This window comes from Hippocampus bargibanti, linkage group LG04, assembly GCF_051943395.1.
Source record: "Hippocampus bargibanti isolate YZ-2025 linkage group LG04, ASM5194339v1, whole genome shotgun sequence".
Lineage (NCBI taxonomy): Eukaryota > Metazoa > Chordata > Actinopteri > Syngnathiformes > Syngnathidae > Hippocampus > Hippocampus bargibanti.
This window is the reverse complement of record NC_142737.1, coordinates 19,030,863-19,057,110: the sequence shown is the minus strand read 5'-3', so window position 1 is coordinate 19,057,110 and position 26,248 is coordinate 19,030,863. Positions and strand designations below refer to the sequence as shown.

Sequence of the window (26,248 nt, the reverse complement as noted above, 5' to 3'; positions counted from 1 at the left end):
CTGATGTGTGACAGGACGTCAGTAGTCTTTGCTTGAGAAGTCGTTCGAGGGGGTCGGTGCCGCCACTCTCCTTAGGCAGCTGGCATGCCAACGGGACCCGTCAGCCAGACAGAAGGTGGTCGGTCCGAGTTGGGCGGTAATCTGGACTGGTGCTGTCCAGAATGAGTCCAAATTGTGAGAGCAGCAAGGCCGGCGAATGCGGACCCAGTCCGACACAGTAAGTGTGCGTTGCTTCGTCCGGCGCTTCTCGTTGGGCCCTCTGCTGGCTGAGGAAGAGTAGGGCAGGCCGTCTGCTTGGTTGGAGCTTTCTCCACCCCCGTTGGCCTGGGGGTGAATTGTGGCACCCGCATTGTCAGAGATAGAAAAGCCGAGTGCACAAAACAAGTCCAAGCCCAAGAGGTTGGCGCCATGACGGGATATTTGGAAGGTGAAGGGGGGGAGAGTCCTCGAGCCATAGCGCACTGTGAAGGTGGCAGTGCCCATCATACCAATCTTAGTTTGGCCATAGCCAAACAAGTCCTCAGCGTTGGCCTCGATCTGGAGATGAGGAAATAGCCGTCGAACTGTGGACACGTTCAACAGTGACCTGGAGGCTGCCGTGTCGAGCAGGAGTGGTAAGCTCACTCCATCCAGTTCCACTGTGCACCACTTGAATGTCTTGGCGCGTGAGCCCACGCAGTGGATGGTGGTTCGCCTCGGCTGGTCTGGTGAGCGGCGTGGCGGGTATGTTGACGTGGGAGCAGAGCGGCACATCCTGGCGAAGTGGTTCCTCCTTCCGCAGTGCTGGCATCTCTGTCCAATGGCTTTGCAAGTTGGCGCGCGTGTGGGGTGCCAGGCAGACCCACAGTTGGCACAAGGTCTGCGTGTGTTGGCCCGTTGATGTCTGACGACATTTATCTCGGTACGGTCGTAGGTGTAGGTGGGAGCAGAGCGGCACATCCTTGCGAAATGATTCATCTTCCCGCAGCGTTGGCATCGTTGTCCGGTGGCTCTGCAAGTGGGCGCACGTGTGGGATGCGAGGCTGACCCACAGTTGGCACAAGGCGTGCGTGCATCGGCCCCTTGACGTCTGGCCACATTTATCTCTGCACCGTCGTATGTAGAGGTGGAGTCGTAGGTGGCGGTGGCGTCTGGGAGTGGAGGGGTTGGAGCAACAATCTGTGCCAACGCGGGAGAGTGTGAAGGTGTGGGTGGGTTCACGAACCGAGCCGTTAATTGTGCTGCGTTCTCCAATTGAAACGCCATTTCCACAGCCTTCGATAGTGGGAGGTCGTCAGGGGACAATAACAGTTTCTCCCGCAGTTTGGGATCAATCGTGTGCTCGGCGAGTTGATCCCTAATCATTTCCTCCTCCAAGCGGCCGAATTTACAGAGGCCCGCTAAACACCGCAAGTCGGCAACGTAGTGGTGTACCGACTCGCCTGTTCGTTGCCGTCGTTGACGGAAGGCAATCCGCCGGACAATCACGCCCTGAGGTGGGGCGAAATGTCGGGCCAATAAAGTGACACAATCCCCGTATGTCTGCGCGGGTCCAAGAGAGCGAAAAATGCGCTGCCCCTCACTACCTAAACTGTGTATTAGCATAGCCGTTCGGCGTGCTTCGCTTGCCTCCTTTAGTCCGGTCGCCGTCAGATACGTCGTAAACGAGTCATACCAGCGGGACCACGGGACTGGTGGCTCACCGGGGAGCGCGAGGAACGAGGGGAGGGGAGCTGTGTAGAAGTCCATCTTCGTCGCCAATGTTGTGTCCGGAGGAATGAGAGAGGAGAGTTGCTTTGTCAACGTGTTTATTGTGCCACCATCTTAGTCTACCTGCGGTCGTGACGTCACCGCTGCTTTACGACCTGTCGCAACATTCTGTAGCAGTGTGACATATCGATGAGAAGGTTTCTTCAGCCGTCATCTGTACAAAAGTGAAGGTTTCGGACGTTTCGCCTCCTATCCAAGAGGCTTCGTCAGCGAACTAAAGTCTGCCTGGTCGTATCGGCCCCATTTATATATCCCTAATGTCCAGACATGGTGGCGCCGGACACAGCTATGATAGGTCCCTACTCTCAGGTTAGGGGGGCAGAGGACCCCTCCCTGTGGCCCCACTGATTGTTCCTACATTCCTGACTAACGACTGGCCCCCACACCCACCGGTATCACCTCATCAGCATAACGACCCTCATCAGCATTACGAAAGTTGCCTAACCTGTTTTGCCTAAGCAGGCTATTGTATGAACGATCCAAATTGAACCTCACCCCACCAGACCGGTTTAATGAAGGATTTTGTTGTTTTATAAGAATCGCTTCTTTTACCCCCCTTTCAAACCATCTATATTCTTTCGCTAAGATTTTAACCTCATTGTCATCAAATGAGTGGTTGCTAGCTTTTAGGTGCAAATGTACTGCCGATTGAGGTCCACTTATATTATCCCTGCGATGTTGATAAAGTCTTTTTTTGAGAATTTGTTGAGTCTCCCCAATGTACTGCTCAATTTTCATTCTTACAATGTATAGAATAAACTACATTACTTTGTTTTTCATTTGGTAGCCTATCTTTTGGATGCACTAATTTTTGCCTTAACGTGTTTATCGGTTTGAAATAAGTAGGAATTTTGTGTTGCCAAAGGACTCTTTGTAATTTTTCAGAAACTCCTGCAATGTAAGGTACTGCTACTCCTCTCCTTTTTGTATCTTGAGAATTATTGGTTTCATTCCCTATTCTTTCTTTCTGACATTTGTTGAATGACCACTGAGGGTACCCACAGTTAGTGAGTGCTCTCCTGATATGTTTAGACTCCTTTTCTCTACCTTCAGTGCTAGTTGGTATTAGTTTAGCCCTATGCTGGAGGGTTCTGATAACTCCTAATTTATGTTGTAAAGGGTGGTTAGAGTCAAAAAGTAAGTATTGGTCAGCGTGCGTAGCCTTCCTAAAGACTTCTGTTTTTAGCGCTCTGTCCTCTTTTATAATTACTTTACAATCCAAGAAGGCTAGTTGGTTCTCTTGAATGTCCTCACGAATAAATGTAATGTTGAAGTCTACAGAGTTGAGGTGATCTGTGAAGGATTGAATTTCTTGTTTCTTAATTATGACAAAAGTATCGTCCACATATCTAAACCAGTGTCTAGGTTTTGTCCCTGGGAAGGATGTGAGGGCCTGTTTCTCCATCTCTTCCATGTAAAGATTAACCACTATGGGTGAAACGGGTGAGCCCATAGCACAACCATGAATTTGTTTATAATTTTTTTTCCCGAAATTGAAAATACGTAGTATTAAGGCAGATTTTTAATAATTGGCAGATGTGATCCGGTTTAAGTTTGGTTCTTTCATGCAGAGAAACATCCGCCAGCAGCCTCTTCCTCACCACTGAGACTGCTGCTGGGGTTGGGACAGATGTAAAGAGAGAAGTCACATCGTATGATGCCAAAGTTTCCTCAGGTTCCAATATGAGGTCTTTGATCCTCTCTACAAACCCTGTGGTGTTCTCTACGTGATATTCTGTGTTACCAACCAACGGAGCTAAGATAGTTTTTAAATATTTGGCTACATTGTATGTAGAGGAGTCAATGCTACAAACAATGGGTCTGAGGGGGAACCCTTCTTTATGTATTTTTGGCAGGCCATAGATACATGGCGTGGCCTCTCCCGGGTATAATCTAAAATACATCTGTTTGTCTATATGTTTTCCTTTCTCTAACTTTTGGAGACAGTCAATCATTTCTTTCTTGTATCTATTGGAAGGGTTGCTCATACGTGTTAGAATCACTGATTAACCTATTTATTTTGTCTTCATAATCCAATGTTATGCTGATGAGGTGATACCGGTGGGTGTGGGGGTAATAGGCCAGTCGTTAGTCAGGAATGTAGGAACAATCAGTGGGGCCACAGGGAGGGGTCCTCTGCCCCCCCAACCTGAGAGTAGGGACCTATCATAGCTGTGTCCGGCGCCACCATGTCTGGACATTAGGGATATATAAATGGGGCCGATACGACCAGGCAGACTTTAGTTCGCTGACAAAGCCTCTTGGATAGGAGGCGAAACGTCCGAAACCTTCACTTTTGTACAGATGACGGCTGAAGAAACCTTCTCATCGATGGACCACTCCTGTACGACTGAGAGCTTACACAGACGCAGTGTGACATATGCTACATCTATGATACTGTTTTCTTTGAGTTTCATTATTAATATTAATCGCAGGAGAAAATTCCTGAAACTGTAGAAGCACTAAGAATAGTGATGGTGCACTGTTATGCGTTATCCAACAACCAAGTCGACATCACCATATGCATTCTATATGATGACACAATTTTTCATGGATACAATTTATCGTTGACATTTCGATTGGCTCGTGGAAAATGCTGTCCATTGTCACTTGTCATCTATTATACTCCAGTTTTTTGAAGTATGCCGATGCTATAAATATGTCTGAGACGAACTATGTTTTTTTGCATGAAAATGTTTTTTTCTCTACAAATCTTCCGATATTCCCGAATCATTGAGGAGTTAATCAAAGATGGTGGTGAGGGTCTAATTTACAAGGGTCTATAAAGGCAACGCCGTCAAACACCGACGACCAGCTTTGCGCATGCGCATTGGTAATGTGAGCGACTACTGGGAATCTGGAGAAACAAAAGGTGAGGAGAACTCAAAACAAGTTATATGATCTTTGGCGGAATACAAATTATTGAATACTTTTTTCTTGCGGACACCTTGTTCAAAATAACATGTTCTCGGTCTGGTTACACATGTTTAGATATTGTCGCACGTGTTTCGATTTTTTTGGGGTCAAGTGATAGCAACGTTGTACGTTCTTGAAGGACATTGTCTTTAATGATAATCCTAACGCCGTGTGAGGATTCTCCCGTTGTACATGAAAGTGGGAATGCACCTTCACTTCCAGTGAAGTTTTCGAGGCGTTATAAATGTGCTTCTGTCGGTGATCACCACGCTGCTGAGCCTCCCTGGAAAGAATACACGAACCAGGCATGGAATCTCTTGGGAAGTTTGAGTTCAACAGGAAAGACCTGATTAGTCACGGCGCCTTTGCGGTTGTATTCAAAGGACGACACAAGGAGGTAATTGATGTCATTAGTTTCAACAATTGTCTGATGCCTAATACGTTCTTTTGTTTGACAATAAACATCAGTGGGAAGTGGCTATCAAGTGCATCAACAAGAAAAACTTGGCCAAATCTAATTCTCTGCTTGGAAAAGAAATTGTATTTTTAAAGGTAACCAAGAATTGTTTGTGAATGCACAGAGATGCTTAGTGAGACTGATGTGCAAAAAAAGAGAGAACTGAATGCCAAAGCAATCCCTGCATACACCCAGGCCTGAGCAATATCAGAGCAATCTATTTGGAGACATAGTAATGTTTGACAATGCCAAAACATCAAAGTGCATCATCATACTATTTGTAATCCATGACATAAACTTGGATGTTTTTGTACCAAATAAGAATGACCTACTGTTCATGTGGAGGTTAATAATAACATCTCCATTTAGAAATCACACATGTAACATTTTACTGAAACTACTTGATTAAAACCAATACAAGACATTCATTGATTTTGTATATCGTCATGCCATTGTCATATTTGGATGTTTTTTTCCAGGAACTCAAGCATGAAAATATAGTCAGACTATTAGACTACCAGGTGAGTTTGACTTTCTTTTCCACTTTACCCAAGCCATAACATTTTTAACCAACTGATACCACGTTAGGTGCTATAAATAAAATACAAAATATATTATCTATTATAGTTTTTTGGTGAGCTTTCGAGCATCTAGAAGTTGAGTAGTGAATCGTCACTTTGGTATCCAGAAACCACAGACAAAAATAGAATCACATTTGAAGCAGGCACCAGGTAGAAATTGAATTTGCATGTGCGCATGTGGTATGATTCATGAATACAATCCATTGTAAAAAAAATAATAAGATTTATTTATTTTTATTCACAGGAAATAGATGGATCTGTGTATCTAATCATGGAGGTATGCATGAATAGGGTAAAAAGAAAATGTCTTCTTTGACATAGCTGCATCAATACAGTTTTGATGCAATTTCTCTTGTCGTTACAGTATTGCAATGGAGGTGACCTGGCTGAATACCTTCAATAATAACCCATTTCATTTTTAAGGGCCTTTCAAAACTCTCAAGGTCACTTTACAGTCACAGGATCAATGTAAGTATCTGTAGTTTGTATGAAGCACGTCACACTATTTTTCTAGCTGCCTATTCTCAATACATGTCGACATTGCAAGAAAAGATCAAGCTTTGATTACTTAGAAACATGTTACAAGCGGGTCTGGTTCTGGCCTTTTTGAGGTTTTGTTGTTTTTGTGGTCTTTTGGTTGAGGATAAGGTTGTTGTTGTTGTTGTTTTATTTTTTATTTGGCTAAATTTAGCCAGTCAGTGTTGTTGTTTAAAGGACAACCAACGTCACTTTTTTGCTTCTTAACTGACATCAGAAAAAGGTTTTATAGCATCTAAAATACCCAAAACATGCAGTATGATATTTTTATTCAAATGCAAAACACCAATAAAAATGACTTAAAGTGTCCCAAGCTGCGAATTGGGCATTTTCAGATAGTCCCGCCCCAGTTTGTGACATCACGCCAAGACATCTTGCATTGCTTGAGAATCAGAACAATGGCTTCAGATTCGGAGAATATGCTTTCTTGTTACACCTCCAGTTATGAATATGATTCAAATAGTTCTGAAGAGGAAAGCATATGTTTGCAATCGATTAAAGAATTTATTCCATGCCATTTTGAGGCAACATCGGGGAGAAACGATCACCAGAAAACAGGCACTAAATGGCGACTTCCTGTGGCCACCTCAGTTTCCACAGGCTGATAAATTCCTTATATGGAGCTTGGGCACCCTCTTCTGGCGGCATTTGGGTGCAACACAAGGGTTTCAGACCAAACAATACAGCAAAATACATTGACGTGATGGAAGGACTGCTACAACGTCTTTTTTCGGTCAGGGGGCGTTCCTTTAGTGACGTCACATACGGACTTGTCACCAACTCAAAAACAAGACTTCCTGAATATTCAGCGCGAGTCTTAAAACATAAAATACAGTGAGACCTCAACTTACGAACTTAATTGGTTCCCAGGCAGAGTGTGTAAGGCGAAAAGTGTGTATCTCAAAATAAAAATTCCCATAGGAAACCATTAAAATGGGAATAATCCGTTCCCGGGTTTCCATAAAATATAGTTTTTAACTAAATAAGCCTTAAAACTACACACAACATACCTTATTCTATGTATAATAAATGTGTTATTGTATTGTAATGAAAGAAATATACTGCATTGTATCATAAAGTCACAAAGAGAGGCACATTACATGAGGACTGTAATTAAAGAAATCAACTGTGCTGTAAAATAAAGTTTTTTTTCCAACTTCTTCAATTGCCCGAGACCGCCGCTTTGAGAGCACGGAAACACCTTTTGCAACAGACGCACCTTTGATGGCTTCTCTGTTCCGGAGAATGGGAGCAATGGTTGACTTAGCATAGCCATGCTCGGCCACTAAATCACACAAATGCACACCTTGTTCATGTTTTTCAATTATCTCCTTCTTCTCAGCGACGGTGATTTTATTTTGTGTCTTCTTGGGCTGAACACGAGCCTGTGGTGTTTTTTTTTTCGCTCCCATCATAGTAAAATTATCAGCAAAAAGGTCCAAGTAGGCGATCGACGTGTGCATTCAATGAGAGGCGGTGTGCAAAGTAGCGCCGGCTGGAGCGCTGTTCGGTAGTGTGCTTCCGCCCAAGATCACTCCGCCAGCCGTGGTGGGTGTGTATTATGAAAATAGTGCTTATTATAAGGTTTAATTTTCATAAATTAGAGGTTCTTAAGACGAAAAGTTTGTAAGGTAAGGTGTTTGTAAGTTGAGGTCTCACTGTATAGCTATATGCGGTGGAATCTTTTTAAAATACGCTCAGTAGAAGTCATTTGAAGCCATTTTACAAATTATGGACACAACTTGTCCGGAGACGTCGGTTGTCCTTTAAGTGCCGTTGTAATTCAGTCGTCGTCTCCTATTTTGTAGACTTGACTGTTTTGTGTCCCTGCCAGGGGGCAATGCCAGCTATTTGCAGAGTGCTCATGTGACCTCTTGCATCTGTCACACACTTGTCCTTGTCCTCTGGTGGAAAAACACTGCCGTTAAAATCAACCACCGTTGCAAACAGCGTGACGTTAATGTGATTGATGTTTTGTCACCGTGTTGCAATCTTGCTGGTGTCTGTCATGTGTAAGCAAACTTTGGAAATCAAAGCTTGTCAGAAGTGAGATATCATATACCCTAAACTAAGTGTCTGGGTGACTTTAACACATCTCGCAGTAATCTGGTTTGTCAATCTGACTCTGACTGACGAGCCATCAAAATTGTGATCATTTGCGTCTTGTGCATTGGTGACCAAAGCCACTCGGACTGCCAGACCTCTGCCAGAAATGTGAAATGCAGCACACATGATGATCGACATTTCATCTGCGCGGCGTGGTATTCTGCATAAATTGTGAAGTGTGTACCAAATAAACTTCAATTTCTTTGTAGCAATAGGAAAAAACAAAATGAAAATACAAGTGGCTTAGTTAGCACGTAGACTTCACAATGCAGAGGTACAGTGGGACCTTGGCTTACGAACTTAATTGGTTCCCAGACAGAGTGTGTAAGGCGAAAAGTGTGTATCCCAAAAATTAATTTCCCATAGGAAACCATTAAAATGAGAATAATCTGTTCCCAGGTCTCCACAAAACTTTCAACTAAATAAGCCTTAAAACTACACACAACATACCTTATTATATGTATAATAAATGTGCTATTGTATTGTAATGAAAGAAATACACTGCACTGTATAATAAAGTAACTTTATTTACATGTGTGATGGTCGTTGATGGCTCTTAATTGACACCTGTTGCTTTCTGGCTTGTAAGGTCTTATGAAACTGAGGCATTATCATTCATCCTGTTGATGATTCTCATAGCCACAGTCTTTTCTGGATGGAACTGTTCAATAAAAGCCTGCACATCATTCCACTTAGCCAACATTGCCTTGATGCTCTCACTTGATGCTGCAGCCATCTCTTCCGCGCCCTCAGATAACAATTCCCGAATGGCTTGTTTTTGCTTGTCCTCTTGAAGGCAAATCAAATAATCTGCGTTGAGGACATCATTATGGTCAGCAACAAGCTCCTCAATGTCATCTGCATCCACTTCGAGTCCCATGTTCTGTCCAATGGAAACAATTGCGTCCAAAACAGCAGTCATGAGGATCAAATCCTTCAAAGTCCCTCTCAAGGATGCATGCGGGCCACAAATTCTTCCATGCTTCGTTCAAGGATCGAAGGGTAACATCATGCCAAGCGTTTAGTCACGTGAAAGCATCAAGTAAATAAAGCCTTTGTGTAAAGCTTTGCTGCGAAGTATGGTTGCAATGGTGGACTTGGCATATCCGCTAAGCCGCTAAATCAGACAAACGCACACCTCGTTCATATTTCTCAATGATCTCCTTCTCCTCAACTCTAATTTTGTTTTGTGTCTTCTTCGGCTGAACAAGAGCCTGTGGTTGGGTGTTTTTCGGTCCCATAACAGCAAAAGTATCTGTAAAAAAACTCCTTGGAGGCAATCGACGTGTGCATTCAGAGAAATGGGGTGGAAAGGCAGGCCGGCTGGGGTGCTGTTCGGTCATGTGCTTTGGTGTTCTTCAGCCAAAGATTACTCCGCCAGCCGTGGTGGGGCGTGTGTATCCCGAAAAGTAGTGCTTAATCCAATGTTTAATTTTCATAAATTTAACGTTCGTAAACTGAAAATTTCGTAAGGCAAGGTGTTCAGAAACCGAGGCCCCACTGTATATAGTTCAATTGCAACTTGGCCTTCCTGTGTGTAGTTTCAATGCTGCCCTGTGCTTGCGTAGGTTTTGTCCCGGTACTCCAGTTTCCTCACACATTGCAAAAACATGCATGGGAGACTGGTTGAACACTCCCAAATGTTCCTAGATGTGAGTGTGAACGCGGATGGTTGTTTGTCTCTATGTGACCTGCAATCGGTTGGGACCTGCTTCAGGGTGTCCTACGAATACAACTGGGATGAACTCATGCACACCCGTGTTAGGATAAGTGAATTGAAAAATGAATGAATCTTTCTTGTACTGTATTTCAAAGTGCAAAATGAACCGGAGAAATTTTGAGACTTTTATGTCTGTCTTATGGTTGTGAAAATACAGTGTATATACAGTATATACTGTGTAAGTAAGGGGACTTTGCTAAATATCTTGACAAGATTAATTATAAATGAGAACATTTATAAATGATTTAACTGTATTTTAAGACATTTAGTACAATTGATAGAATGGTATTTAATTCGAATTCTCTGTTTTCATGAATTACCAATATGTAAGTATGACATTTTCTGTCTCTGATCCACAGCTAAGGGGACATTAAGCGAGGACACAATCAGAGTTTTCTTTCAGCAGATCGTTCAGGCCATGAAAATTCTACAGAGCGAAGGGATCCTTCACAGAGACCTGAAACCTCAGAACATCTTGCTCTGCCATCCAAAGGGCAGGAAGTCCAGTTCTATCAACACACACATTAAGATAGGTAAAGCCGCACCACTGATTTGTAGGAAAAGACGATTTTTTTTAACTGAGTGACTCACTCAGTTTAACCAGTAATGGTTTTCTGATGTTATTGGGATGTACCCCTGCCCTGCCAATACAAATATGCAACACGCTTTCATATGCTTTTAATCTCAACAATTCTCTCCACCTCAACAGCTGACTTTGGGTTTGCGCGTCATCTTCAGAAAAACAAAATGGCAGCAACTCTATGTGGCTCTCCCATGTACATGGTGAGTTTGTAAGGTTGCATTGTGTCTTGCATTGTGTCTTCTCCTCAAGCATTGTGATGGTACTGAGCTACTCAAGGGTTTCTCGACACAGGCCCTCGAGGTTATCATGTCCCACAGTGATGATGCCAAAGCTGATTTGTGGAGCATGGGCACCATTACCACCAGTGTCTCACTGGAAAGGCACCATTTCATGTGAGTAAAACCAAAAAGCATGTACAAAGATGTCAGTGTCATGATCTGGTTGGCGACCAACGGGGGGCGCTGTCGGCCCCGCCTGCACCTGCACAGGTGCTGGTCGTCCCGATCAGATTGGCGACCAGCGGGTAGCGACGTCAGCCCTGCCGGCAGCCTCGCAGGTGCTGGTCGTTATAATCAATGACACTTAAAAGGACACCTGGCACGATCATCCGGTGCCGATTCACTGTTTGTTTGCTGCTTGGTTGCAGCATGCATCGTGTACGTGTTTGTTTAACCTTGGCGGGCTTTTACTTTTGGTCTTCTTTTGCTACTTTGTATTTTTTTCCATTCAGATCATTTTGATGTTTTACATTTTGTTCCTGCTGACTTTATTTTAATACAATTTGTCAAACAACCTCCTGCTCCCTCCTGCCTGCTTTTTGGGATCCGAACCCGTCATCACCACCCCGCAAAACCGTGACAGAATGAATCGGCCAACGATCGGATCCCGCAGGTACATCGGACCCGTCTCATTTCCACCCTGTGCCTGGCAATGCTACGTCCACGTTAGCGCAAGCCTCGTCGAGTTTGAATTGCGTCACTCGACGAGCCGCAACGTCCATGTAAACGTCCGGCCGAGACCTCCTTCCAGGTGGCCGTCCAGGGTGAAACTGGGTGACTGGCATTGCACGCCCACATCCAGCCACGCTGTCGTCGTGCATGACGAATTGAGTCTCATCCACGACGAGCCGTGCAACGTCCGCGTCAACGTCAGTCCGAGACCCCACTCACCGCTGGATCCCGGAGCGGCTCTGGACTGGTCTCGTTCCCCCGGAGCCGGGCAGTTCACGCCCACGTCGGCGTCCGGCCGAGACCTGGTCCCATACGGCCGTACGGGGTGCCATTCTGCGCCTGGCAGTTCGACGTCCACGCAGAGCCATGCGCCGTCGCGTGAACGTGCGAGAGGGATCGCACTCACGCCCACGACGATCCGTGCCGCGTCTTCGTCCACCCCAGGCCGAGTCCCGTTCCCATTAGGCCGCCGCCCGTCGTATGCTGGAGAGGCAGCGGTTGCCCTCTCCACCGACCGTTCCCTGGCGAGTGGACCTTTTGGGAGACTGTTGGGACTTCTGGAAGCAGCCCCTTGAAGGGGGGGTACTGTCATGATCTGGTTGGCGACCAACGGGGGGCGCTGTCGGCCCCGCCTGCACCTGCACAGGTGCTGGTCGTCCCGATCAGATTGGCGACCAGCGGGTAGCGACGTCAGCCCTGCCGGCAGCCTCGCAGGTGCTGGTCGTTATAATCAATGACACTTAAAAGGACACCTGGCACGATCATCCGGTGCCGATTCACTGTTTGTTTGCTGCTTGGTTGCAGCATGCATCGTGTACGTGTTTGTTTAACCTTGGCGGGCTTTTACTTTTGGTCTTCTTTTGCTACTTTGTATTTTTTTCCATTCAGATCATTTTGATGTTTTACATTTTGTTCCTGCTGACTTTAATACAATTTGTCAAACAACCTCCTGCTCCCTCCTGCCTGCTTTTTGGGATCCGAACCCGTCATCACCACCCCGCAAAACCGTGACAGTCAGTCTCCTATGTATGTTTTGAAGCAACATTTGCTGGAGTTTGTTACATAATATGTGATGACTGCTTTGAGATATGCATAGTTCCTAGAAAGGGGAGTCTCATGACTGCCAATGCAAAACTGAGCATAATGCAAGTTTTTCTAAACACGAACATGATACTTCACATGCTAACTGCCTCACACCCTTCCTGGTATTTGGTGTAGTGTGGAAAAAAACTTAATGTTCATCCGGAAAGACTGTTGTTTACAGGGTGGGTGATATGCACAAGTGGCTGCAAGCCTTGAGTAAATATTGCTACACAACACTGCTTTTACTTTTGTGTCGCTCACGTGGGTACTCAAATGAAGCTGCTGTTTGTGAATCGCTTACATATTCATTTATGGTTAGAAGGAAGCCGGTGGGACTTATTTTACACAGTTGAGAAACTAACCATCCACGTATATTATAAAGGTTATTTTTCCAAATGTTCAGAAGGAAGTCCAGATAACCATTAATCTAATTCAATGACAGTGATGATTTGTCAAGCAGTATCAAACATGACACTTTCACCGTGGGAATTATCAAATACTTCATGTGTGGACTATGTGTTGCCACTAATGTTTAAGTCTAACTTTTCCCCGTTTTTTTTAACCATTCAAACTAGACAAACATTGTTGCAATTATGCGATATTACAATTTTATTGCAATATTACAAGTTACCGTGACCATGATTCTGAGTGTGTGTGTGTGTGTGTGTGTGTGTGTGTGTGTGTGTGTGTGTGTGTGTGCGCGCGTGTGTGTGCGTGTGTGCGTGTGTGCGTGTGTGTGTGTGTGTGTGTGTGTGTGTGTGTGTGTGTGTGTGTGTGTGTGTGTGTGTGTGTGTGTGTGTGTGTGTGTGTGTGTGTGTGTGTGTGTGTGTGTGTGTGTGTGTGTGTGTGTGTGTGTGTGTGTGTGTGTGTGTGTGTGTGTGTGTGTGTGTGTGTGTGTGTGTGTGTGTGCGTGCGTGTATGTGACTATGAGTTATCTCTTTTTAAAACAGTTGCATATTATTGTATAGGCAAACTCACCACAGGCGCTACGCCTCTTCTATGAATTCAACAGGACCCTTGTACCAAGGTTGGTGCACCTCTTAGACTTAGACTGTATACAACTTCTATGCATTCTTGTTCAGTACAATTGATGCATTTTTGTTGTCATAATGTCCTTGATTTTCCCAGTTTGTTGGCTTTTGACCACACTTATTTTATACTGCAATAAAGGCAGTGATAAGCTGGCCAAAATGTGTGACAAGGCAATGTTTGTTGTTTTCACTGAGCTTTCTATATATAACCTATCTCGAGCTGCCAGCTAATGGTCTGCACTGTTATCATTTTTCATTTGAAAGTGCCACCTAGAAACACTCTCCAGTGACTACAGCCATTCATGTCTTATTGCCCAAATATTTTGTCCCGAATGACACACTGTAGCTCACATGTTAAAATAAATTAAACAAAACAAAAAAAACATAGGTTTGCTTTAAAACCACACAAACACAGTAGTGCATGTACTGTGAATATATATTCATACCATCCATACATTATCAGAGACGAGTCTAGGCCATCTTCAAGCAATAAGTGGGGTGTGGGGTGTACACCATGAACTGGTTGAGAGCCAATCAACCAATCACAGGGCACACGTTGCAAACGATTCACAATTATATTTGGGAACATTAAGTGGTCCATTAATTGACCACGCATTTGTGGGTTGAGGGTGGTGGGGTCAACTAGTCTCCTGGCAGGCACGGGGAGAACATGCAAACCCCAAAATCAAACCAGTGATCTCTGTACTGTGAGGTGGACGTGCGAACCAGTCAAATGCTGTGCCACCTCGTACTATACCTTAAAATACTAAACATAGTCAACAAATTCTAGACACCGTTTTGTCAACCTGAGCTCAATTTTGTTCTGCATTATTACACTACATCACTTTACATACGACACTACCTCACTTTACATTTACAATTTACATGTATTGTCAGTTGTCTGTCTTTTTTAGCCAAATTATAAGTGCCATGCACGTTGGGTCCGAGAGGACAGTAATTTCATGCATATTAGCATACGTATTTGACAATAAAGCTGACTTTGAGTTTGACTTGATATCCTCTAGACATCTCCGTTTGTATTAAAAGGACATTTTTGCTTCTTTAACCTCAGCATCCCCAAGGAGACATCAAGTAACCTCAGACAGCTACTGTTGGGACTTCTTCAGAGAAACCAGAAGGATAGGATCCGCTTTGGTAAACATCTCCCTCATTATATGGCTTTTCATAATTTCATATTTTGGGAGGACAAGTCTAATTTCTGCTCATTCCTTTGCTCTTGTTCATTTTACATTCTCGACTATTTTATCAAGTTAATAATACAGGGTGACCCAAAAAGATGCGTACCCATGAAAATGTCAATTGTGGCTTTGATTAAAAAGCTATTTATTTCAAATTACAACCACACATTATTCGGTTTATTGAAGACCATTCACCAGAGTTTCAGCTATTTCTGTCAATTTTTAGTCAATTTATGGCTTTCCTAAGATGTGTTCCTAATGTCCACCATTTTGTTGCAAGCAAACCTGTACTCGTCTGACAAAGTTGTCAATCACTTTTACAGACTCCTCTTTCAGGAGGATGACCCAAAAAGATGCGTCCTACTGAGTCCCTCACTGCAGCAATGTTTTCTCCCAAAAGAGGTGTGTGTAAAAGTGATTGACAACTTTGTCAGACAAGTACAGGTTTGTCAATGAAAAGGTTTCTTCAGCCGTCATCTGTACTTCTTTGAAGGTGTCGGACGTTTCGCTTCTTATCCAAGAAACTTCGTCAGCACTCTAAAGTCTTACTGGTAGGTTAGGCCATATATATATATATATATATATATATATATATATATATATATATATATATATATATATATATATATATATATATATATATATATATATATATATTCCTACTGTCCAGACTACAAAAAAACTACTTACCGTATTTATGTAATATTTCACTGAATCACAGGTGAGTACACGTGGGAGGAAGACAGTAGTTCACCCATTGAAAGTTGTCTGATATACACTGGGTGAGACTGGAATGTTCAATTCAGTGGACTTGCGTGTTCCTGTGTGCATGCTTGCATGTATCTGTGCGTGTGCATGAAGATTGACTCGGTCATGGCAAAACTATTTTTTTCCTTTTTTTTTTTATTTTTTTAAATATTTTTAATTTAATTTTTTTTACATTAAATTTAATTTAATGGGGAAAAATCAAGTGATGAAACATGACAAATATGAGTAATTGTCAGCATTAAATATGGTGCAAATATGCATGACATATTCTCAACAGAAGCCCACAGATGACAGACAGTTATTGAAACAATTAGCTGGTCGCCTTCATCTTCTCCCTTGCTGCATCGTCATTCCAAGCCTCAATGGTAAGATAGACTGAGATGGGTTTTGTCAGCCTAAACAAGAGTTTTCTGATGTTTGAATGTGGTATTTGTTAGCGACCCCACTTCTTATTTCATTCTTCTGTATGTGTATTTTTGTATTTGTTTGGTATGTGTGCATGTATTTTCATCTATGTATGTATATTTATCCATACAGGAAGCCTGTGCCATGTGTGCGCAGCCATTCAGACCCTAACTACCAGCGAATGGAGCAGAATCTGCAACCTTCCAGTTCACAAGGCTCCAACAGGTATAGAGGCACTCCTGTGGCTGATCTCTTTACTGTACATGTCACTTGATGAAAAGGTTTCTTCAGCCGTCATCTGTACTTTTTTGAAGGTGTCGTAGTACCCACTGCAGCTGCTCCACTGATAGTTCCTGTCGTTCTGACTAACGACTGGCCTGATTGCCCCCATGAGGTGATACCTTGTCGAAATGGGGCAATCAGGCCAGTCGTTAGTCAGAACGACAGGAACTCTCAGTGGAGCAGCTGCAGTGGGTAGTCCTCTGCTCCCCCCAACCTGAGAGCAGGGACCTATCATAGCAGAGTCCGGCACTGCCATGTCTGGACAGTAGGGATATATATAGGGCCTAAAGTACCAGTAAGAATTTAGTTTGCTGACGAGGTTTCTTGGATAAGAAGCGAAACGTCCGACACCTTCAAAAAAAGTACAGATGACGGCTGAAGAAACCTTTTCATCGATGGACCACTCATGTACGACTGAGAGCTTACACAGACGTGTACATGTCACTCACAGGATGTTTTGCATGACTGTTTTACACATACTCCAGTGTCCGCTTCTGTTACGCTGGCTCCTATGAAGGTTCCTCACTGTGCGGAGGATCTGGATCACACAATTCTTGCCCTGCCACTTACTCCTCAAGTCCGACTGCAAGAGGTGGCCAGGCACCTCAGTCCTCGCCACATGGTATGAATCAATCCACTGAATCACATCTAAACTCTACAGATGACGTGCATGATTTGTTGTTCTGTAATCTAGTGGGAATTACCCCAAGGACATCGGAGCATACTCAATTTATTAGTACAAGAACTGAATGTCTCATGGAGTCTCCTAACAAGAGGGACAGCCCCAGCCTCAAGGTCAGAATATTGCGTGTGCGTGCGCATGTGCGGCAGCGTAGATATGTATGTCAATTGTACATTATCAGGTAATTAAACAACCTAAAATACCACTGTCTGTAACAAGAGTCCATTACAAATGATAACATTTTCATTTGAGGTTTGTACACACTTATGACACATTGTGCCTTGGTGCGCATTTGTCATTTAACAGTCAATCGACTCCAAAAGGAGCACAACTATTTTGTGTATCTGCAAACGAAGCTGAACCAAGTTGAATTTAGAAATAAATAAAAACAATGGAATCACCCCATAAACATTCGGTTTATGCTGTGTTTTTCTGTGTTGCTCATTTTTATTCATTTCATCTTTTTTTTTTACTTTCCGTAGCAGGACACTTGTGGGATAGACCTGTGTAGCCCCAGCCTTGCACCTGTTTTCCGCACCAACTGTGGCACTAGACCCCTCAGCAAAAAGGGACGATTTAAAAGGTCAGAACAAGTGGTTGTTATTGTCTGTAGTCCCATTAGAAAGAATAGCCGGGGGTTTTAGTAAATCATTAAAGGACAGCGACATCACATTTTTGTTTCCTAACTGATATCAGAAAAAATGTTTTATAGCATCTAAAATACCCAAAACACACAGGCTGATATTTTTAGTCAAATGCAAAACACCAATAGAAATGAAAAAGTGCCCAAAATCTGCAAAAAATTGAGCTGCGAATTGGACATTTTCAGAAAGTCCCGCCCCCAGTTCGTGATGTCACCCCAATACGTCTTGCCTTGCTCGAGAATCAAAACAATGGCTTCAGATTCGGAGAATATGCTTTCTTGTTAAACATCCAGTTATGAGTATGATTCAAATAGTTCTGAAGAGGAAAGTATAAATGTTTGCAATCGATTAAGGAAGGTCTTCAGGGTCATTTGGAGTGATCAAGACAGAGGTGTAGTGTCACAGAAAATGCAGAAGATAGCGGCAGAGCTCCGTTGGAAATAGTTTTATTCTTCACCTTGGAATTTTTGTCAACGAATATCAAAGAATTGTCTCGGTGTAACATACAACGAAACAGCATTGCATTATTTATGTGTTTTCCTTCTAATTTCACCATCAACACGGATCAACACAAAGTTTTCAGACCAAAGTACCGCAAAATGCATTGACGTGATGCAAGGTATGTCCTTTCTTCAGTGAGGTAGGGTGAGGACTTGTCACCAACTCAAAAACAAGACTTCCGGGATGATCAGCGCGAGTCTTAGAACGTAAAATATATACGGTGCAATCTTTGTAAAATATGCTCAGTAGAAGTCATTTGAAGCGTTTTTACAAATTATGGACACAACTTGTCCGGAGACGTCGGTTGTCCTTTAAAGGACAACCGACGCCACTTTTTTGTTTCCTAACTGACATCAGAAAAACATTTTATAGCATCTAAAATACCCAAAACACGCAGTATGATATTTTTATTCAAATGCAAAACACCAATAAAAATGACTTAGTGTCCAAAATCTGCAAAAGATTGAGCTGCGAATTGGGCATTTTCAGAAAGTCCCGCCCCCAGTTCGTGGTGTCACCCCAAGACGTCTTGCCTTGGTGGAGAATCAAAATAATGGCTTCAGATTCGGAGAATATGCTTTCTTGTTACACATCCAGTTATGAATATGATTCAAATAGTTCTGAACAGGAAAGCATAAATGTTTGCAATCGATCAAAGAATTTATTCTGTGTCATTTTGAGGCATCTGGACAATGTAGCGTCCCAGAAAAGAGGCAGAAAATGGCGACCTCTTGTAGACATGACAGTGTATTGCGTTTCCACAGGGTGATAAATTCCTTATATCGAGCTTGGACGCCCTCTTCTGGCGCAACACGAGGTTTTCAGACCAAACAAGCATTGACTGATGGAAGGACTGCTACAATGTGTCCTTTTTTTTCGGTCAAGGGCGTTCCTTCAGTGACATCACGTACGGACTCGTCACCAACTCAAAAATAAGACTTCCGGAATATTCAGCACGAGTCTTAAAATTTAAAATATAGCTATATGCAGTGGAATCTTTGTAAAAGACGCTCAGTAGAAGTCATTTGAAGCCATTTTACAAATTATGGACACAACTTGTCCGGAGACGTCGGTTGTCCTTTAAATGTTCACTGCCTTTCTTTGTTTATTGAATGGCCAGGTCACGGAACACTGGCAGACTGTCTGACATTTTACTTAAAGCTGCATTTGGTGCTCAAATTCTTGAACCGAGAAGTAATGAAAACCTCTGCAGTGAAAAGACCATGGATGCCACGGGTAATCTTAATTCAACCACAAAATGGTTTGTTGCTGTCGTGCAGGCACAGACCACAATAGTAATGTAAATCCAAAATTTCTTGTAAGGTATGTTCTGAAACTTGACTTATTCAAACTTATAGCTCCACCTACTGGCTTCCATACAGCACTTGCTTCTTCGGGAAGCCCACCAACTGCCGTATTCTCCTTTGATTCTCCAGCTATTGGAGGAAACACTCCTCCTGATACTGTATTCCCAATGATGCAAACAGGTATTGTTGAATGAATGTAATTTAGCTTTTTGTCATGGTTAGGCTAGAACAGATTAATTCCATTTACATTCATTTCGGTCAGAATCAACGTCAATTGATAAATATGACCAATTAAGCTTGTAACATGAGGCGCAAAACCCATCTGTTTAAAATTGCATTCGCAGTTTAGTTTAATCAGTCATTTTATTCATGGTTTTATTGTTATTGTGTTTCTTGTTCTTTTAATTTTAATGTGTCCTTGGGTGATTTGCAAACCGCTTGTAAATTAAATGTATTATTATTGTTATTATTTGCCTTAGTACTGCAAATGGACCCAGTAACAAAAGTTTATTCCAACAAGCTGTTTATTTCCAGATGTTTCAGTGGTGTTTTTTTAACTTAGGCTCGCCCAAATACATTGGCACAGCCTGGTTACTCAACAGTTCCTCTCGTTATCAAAGAAGCTGTACAAGTAGTGAGTTTGAAGCCATGGATGTTACTCCACACTGCAGTTTGGTTTTTCATCCTCCTGAGCTAGCTGAAGATACACTAATGGAGGTACATATACCTTTTGCTAATATTTGTAAAAGGAAATGCTGTGAGTTATGTTGCCGAGGTTGCTGAATATGTAACCGAGCTTCCTGCAGTCAATGTTTTATCCATTTGATACTTTCATAGCAGGCCCAAACAGATGCGTTGAGTGACCTCCAGTTCGTATTGGCTTTTGTGCACTGTGTCATGGAATTGGCTTCTTCAAAGGATCTGGTGGTGGATCCCATTAGCAGCCCTGAGGTTTCCTCTATAGAACACAATTGGCTGACAGACCAAATCAGCCTATTGAGTCAAGACTTGAGGTCAGAATATTCATTGTAAAATGTTGTTAAATTCGAAGTCCAACTCTTCTGACCAATTACCAAGAATGCGTTGTGGTGCTATGTTCCCCTGACAGCTCTGCAGAACAGTTATTGTTGTATATGAAAGCAGCAGAGTCTCTGTCCACTGCTCTGCGTGATGCTAAAGAAAGTATCCAGCAAGGTCAACTGCTTCCTTCAGCTACAGTCAAGCAAGGTGAGACAGACAACCTTTAATGTTGTTAACTCCATTAATCTGTGTCCATTAGTTCATTTATACGTTACATATACAGTATAGTTTTGTGAGACTATGAAGTCATTGGCTCTTCCTATACTGTAATAATCATGACAAGTTGTAATAACTAATGTCTTCTCTATGAAGTGATCGAGAAGCTGAATGAATTGTACAAGAGCTGTGTTACATGCTGTCGCTCCTTAAGTGATCGCCTACAAAAATTTTTGATGGACAAGCAGAAGCTTATGGATCACTTCACTGGACTCACAGCAGAGAAGCTCATCTATTGCCGAACGGTGCACATGGTGAGTTCACCTTCACTCCCAAATGATGTGCTGCTCATATTGCATCACCACCTTGTTTTGTTTTCAAATTGTTTTCAGGTACAATCTGCAGCTTTAGATGAGCTCTTCTTCTTCTGGAGGGTTTGTCCCAATTCATCACGGAAGAAAAAGACACTGACAGTATTGAAAGATGTATGTATGAACAAGATTTTATTTTGTCTTCAATGTAATGTAATTTTCCCAGCAAGTCATTAGTGCTGCCCCCAAATTAATTGTTGTTATAATTGTGTGATCTCTATTTTCCCAGGCAAGCAGTGTATTGAACGACACCTCTCTGCTCTGAAAACTTAATGTTGAAAGTGTGTAGTACTACCTTCACAGAAACTGTGCTGTGATTCCTCATTAACCTCATTATATGTATTGTAGACGATAGAGCCTCATGTTGAGTTACACTTTTATCTAAAGGGAACGATCACTGGAGTGCCTGCTCCAAGCAGTCTGATCTTGATGTGAGACTGTTGTGAAACTGTTTTGTTTGTTTGTTGCTTGCTGAGACCGCCATTTGAGCTTGATATTTTTGCATACCTTTTTGTTTTTGTGTGTTTTGCACTTATAAATGTCCAATTTACAGCTCATACTTGAAACAAAGGCTGTAATTTTGTGGTGTTTGACAAACAGGAGCTCAACAAAATGACCAATGACTATGATTGCATAGCAACAATAGTGCCTTCACACCTGATATGTCAGATATTTAGAAACGTTTTAATTTAATATATGGATACCCATTCATACTTTTATGATGCACGTCATGTTAATTATTGTTTCTCTTTTCTGCATGGCATATTTTTATATGGGAATTGTTTGTCCTTTTTTTTTTTTTTTTTTTTTTTTTACTTCAACACGGCGCCGCGACAGTGGCTGCCTTTCCAGCAGCTCATGTATTTTGTTTTTCTACTTTCATTCCTTTCATAACTTTGCTGCTGTGAAATGTAAATTTCTCCACTGCGAGACTAATAAAGGCAAATCCAAATCCAAGAAGCACTTTGCTCATATGTTAATGAACTAATGTCATATATTTGTGACTAATAAAATGTAGAAGAGTTATTTGCGTTTTCTACTGATTTTATAATGTGTCGGTTTTGCGAAAGCGATCTCATCAGGCTTGGAAGTAGTACACTAAATGATTAATTTGGGGGGTGCGCACAATTTTGATTCACTCGCGACTGCTTAATTTAAGCCATTATATGAAGATATTGCTGTCACAATGTGTTACCTATCGGGTGTTTTTATTAGGATTAATAAAACAGAATCTCATGCGAATTTGATGTCAAATTTTATGTCAAACAATTTCTTTTTGCGGAAAAGCAACAACGCAATTGCTGTGCTCGCCTTCAACTTCCTGTAAATCAGGACCACAACCGGGTTAAACCATAGGTCGCTGCGGTCGCCATGTTGCTCAATGAAATTAGCTTCAAACATTGACTATTCGTTAGCAATATTGAAACGTTAAAGCACGCCGTATAACATTTTTTACTACATTGATGTTGTAATAAAATGACGTAAGTAATATTAAACGACGAAAGAAGAGCCGTACAATGTAAGTAACACAGTATATACGGGTTAATTTATTATACGTAATTGCTGGCCTTCTAGCAATAACAAGCTAGGACTTTTAGCCTTTGCTAGCACGCTTACCGTAGCGTTGGTAATTGTATGTGCTGAAATAGCTTATATATCCCGGTCGCAGGTCTGGCGATATATTCTATGCAATCTACGTGTGTTAACATCACATCTGCACTCTCGGGGGTTGGCGATATGTGGTCTATTAACAAAGGACCCTTGCATGTAATGTACACTGGCTAAGCTAACGTTACGCCCCTGAGCGAGATCGGTATTTTGACAGAAGAGACACCGAAACACCCCGACTGTGAAATAGTTCTTATCCCCAAGTCATTGTTGCGTTCATCTATTGAAGCCGATGATACAAATTTAAATGCCTCGCTCGCTGTTGCAATTCTGAAGCAAAAAAAAACCCAATAACAATTCTGGAACCTACATTTTATAAGGAAGTCAGTTTGTATTTTTTAACCTTTTTGTTAAAAAAGAATGCACATTATATTCACATTCAATTAGACCCAAATGAACCTCAGTTGATTTACACTTTGTTAGATTAATGCTGTTGTTGACACATACGGCACATCATTCAGTTTAAACGTTTAAGCACAAATTGAGCGCATAATTCACTTATTAAAAGCTAAAATCAAATACATATGATCTGACATTTAGACCACAGGAACACTTAAAACCCTCACGATGTTCATTTATGAGTAAACTTTTGATGTTTACCCCCTCTCCACAGATTATTGAGAGAGCTCCTCTAAGTGTGTCACGCAATGCACCATGGAAGTGGGTCGCAGAACATTCAACGACAACTCCATAGAACCAAGTCCTTTAGTGGCGCAGAAGTTGAGGATCAGCAGCAGCACCAAGCGGCCATGGCAGCTTCTCAGCAACAAACTACAGTGACTCACCCTCGGTCACCTGTGACATTTTCTTCTGCCAGTCCATCAGCCCCTCAATCCCCCAACTATCAGATAATCATGAGTCGCAGCCCAGTCACTGGTCAGAACATGAACATCACTTTACAAAATGTGGGACAAATGGTGACTGGAAACCAGCAGATCACTCTAACCCCACTTCCCCTGCAAAACCCAGCATCCCCTGGCTTCCAACACACAACACCACAATGGAGGTTTGAACATGCGCCATCCTCCTACATCCAGGTCACGTCTCCTTTACCCCAACCCATGCAGCCGCAAAGCCCCACGCATCATAGCCCAGTCTCACTGCAAGGGGTCACGAGGCCTGGAGCCCCCCCAGCTACTCTTGGTGTGTGCGGTCAGAGTCCTACACGGTTTGTTGAGGCTGGTATGTTAGTGCGGCAAATCGGTTTAGGCAGTCCTTCGGGAAGTGGTCATTTTGTATACCAGGATGGCACAGGGATGGCTCAGATTGCACCTGGAACTCCCGGTCAAATTCAGCTGTCTTCTCCAGGAGCACCAGGTTCCGTGAGGGAACGCCGTCTTTCTCAGCCTCATTCACAGACTGGGGGCACAATTCACCATCTTGGACCTCAAAGTCCCGTGACTACAAGTACTGCTCTCTCCACTTTGGGCAGCCCTGGACACATTACCACTTCTAACCTACCTCCACAGATCAGCAGCATCATACAAGGACAGCTCGCACGGCCAGTGATATTTGATAAGACTCCACAAAGTGTAGTTGGTGCTGTTGGATCCACAAACACAGTGTCTTTTAGTATACCTTCCACCATCCCACCCTCCAGCCCCTCCCTTATCGGCCCATCCCAAGTAAATACCAACAATCCTCTTGCAACCACCAACACTGCACTAAGCACTGTGAAAAAACAGGTTCCCAAGAAGTTAGAGGAGATTGCTCCTTCAACACCAGAGATTGCCCAGCTACGCAAACAGTGCTTAGATCACCATGCCAAGAAGATGGATAGTTTAAAGGAGGTGTTCAACGAATACCTTGTAGAACTCTTTTTTCTTCAGCATCTTCAAGGAAATATGATGGACTACTTGGCTTTCAAAAAGAAGCCTTGTGTTCCCTTGTATACTTACTTAAGACAGAACGACTTGGACTTGGAAGAGGAGGAGGAAGAGGAGGAACAGTCAAAGGTTATCAACGATGAGGTATTGATCGAGCCAGAACGTTTTCCTTCTTTGAATGGTGCTCTTTTAAAACTTTTGCTTCTCTCAGGTAAAAGTTGTCACAGGGAAAGATGGTCAAGCAGTGACGCCTGTTGCCATAGCAACACAGCTTCCTCCCAATGTATCTGCAGCTTTCTCTGCCCAGCAGCAATTTCAGGTAATAAATGCAATCCTTGTGGGAAACATGATCTGCAATGGATCATCTATAGGTAGAGTCAAACCTCGGTTTTCAAACGTCACTGTTCTCGACCAATTCAGTTTTTGACCAAAAAATTCGGGTTTTTTTATGCCTCTGTTTATAACCGAAAATTGCTTCTGTAATGGATTTTGGTCGAAAACCGACTGTAACGAGAACATCTTCCTTGAATTTGTTGTGGCCTAGGTACTTCAAGGACCAGCTGGTGCGCTTGCCAACCCCGCAGACATGGATGCCTTCAAGAGGCAACAGGCTATGATGCAAGCAGGTAGGGCGAGGATCGAAAACTCCTGTCTATTGCTTTTTCCCCCTGTTTGCTTTGTTTTCTGTTCTTTTTCTTTTTTCCCCCTTAATTGCTTCTGCTTTTAGATATTTGCCATTCTCTACTAGTGTTCTTTGCTGAAGTTTTTTCTTCGAGGAAGGCGAAGTGGCCTGTGAGGTCTTCGGAAGGTCCTTGCCCTGTGCATAGTACTTTATTTCCGTTTTGAGGGTATTGTGTGTTTTAAATCCCAGATCAGGCTAAACGATCCCGGATTGACGTTGGTCGCCATGGGCTGATTTTCCAGCATCCTGGTGTATCTCCTTTAGGATCGCCTGGGGTGCCACTCCAACAGCTTATGCCAACTGTGCAAGGTAGGAGTGCTACAACAAAGGCCCTCCATTCTTCGTAGGCTGCTGGATGCTTCCCTTTCTTCACGTGAAGAAGATTTAAGTATCTGAGTCAAAACATTCCCCTTTGACAAATAAACTCCAAGCAGCATCAATCAGCTGATCTTCCAATGCTGGATTTCTCAGCAGTCCTTTCTCGGGAAATTCAGGCTTATTTCAACCAACTCTGTCAGGATGAAATGGGAAGAAGATTTTCCAACTGTGAAGAATAGTCATCACATACTGGGAAGATGCCTTGTCTTAACATTTTCTTTTTGTCGTGTTTTTGGCCATCCCGTGTTAGCCGTGAATTTGTTTCTTTTTAGTTGTTGTCTTTTAGACTGTCATCCATGTGATTATGGCTTTTATTTTGATTTGATTGGTTTATTAATTAACTTTTGTTTAACTACAGTTGGATTAAAGAAAGTGAGAACCCAGTGGGAATGAGCACACTTTCTTGTGGGTTTTCCCATTAAATGACTCCATTCGTTGTCAGTGTCTATTGGTTGCCCATTGTCATTACTTGTGCAAATATTTTCATTCTACGGTTGTCCATGTGTCAACAACAAGGTTTTTTGTGTCATATTCCGCTACCTTTTAAGTGTCTGTATCTCATGGTCACTTTAAGTTGATTTCACTT

At 42.7% G+C, this 26,248-nt stretch overlaps 2 protein-coding genes across 8 annotated transcripts in view; both read left to right on the top strand.

The window, feature by feature from the left end:
• The first annotated feature begins 4,034 nt into the window (after positions 1-4,034).
• ulk1a (unc-51 like autophagy activating kinase 1a) lies at positions 4,035-21,381 on the top strand. Its single transcript, XM_088993855.1, is given in 27 exon segments — positions 4,035-5,071; positions 5,134-5,217; positions 5,602-5,643; positions 5,948-5,980; positions 6,068-6,102; positions 10,424-10,599; positions 10,776-10,849; positions 10,941-11,004; positions 11,007-11,041; positions 13,651-13,709; positions 14,786-14,868; positions 15,406-15,458; positions 15,639-15,694; positions 15,958-15,975; positions 15,977-16,045; positions 16,218-16,310; positions 16,853-16,989; positions 17,062-17,162; positions 17,532-17,632; positions 19,315-19,430; positions 19,553-19,681; positions 20,064-20,218; positions 20,339-20,514; positions 20,610-20,728; positions 20,894-21,110; positions 21,149-21,222; positions 21,338-21,381. Coding segments are annotated over 27 exon segments (2,442 nt in total). The 5' UTR covers positions 4,035-4,972.
• Positions 21,382-22,470: 1,089 nt separating this feature from the next.
• Positions 22,471-26,248, top strand: part of ep400 (E1A binding protein p400) — a 30,934-nt gene continuing 27,156 nt past the window's right edge. For 5 of the 7 annotated variants that reach the window (XR_016114719.1, XM_088994565.1, XM_088994567.1 and 2 more), the window contains exons 1-5: positions 22,471-22,627; positions 23,390-24,746; positions 24,814-24,921; positions 25,147-25,228; positions 25,474-25,593. Coding sequence is in view for 6 of the 7 variants with exons in the window: in XM_088994565.1 (XP_088850691.1) it covers positions 23,424-24,746; positions 24,814-24,921; positions 25,147-25,228; positions 25,474-25,593 (1,633 nt within the window). In the remaining variant the exon portion in view is untranslated. The remainder of the gene's footprint in view (positions 22,628-23,389; positions 24,747-24,813; positions 24,922-25,146; positions 25,229-25,473; positions 25,594-26,248) is intronic. The other 2 variants (XM_088994570.1, XM_088994568.1) reach the window with 1 other exon arrangement.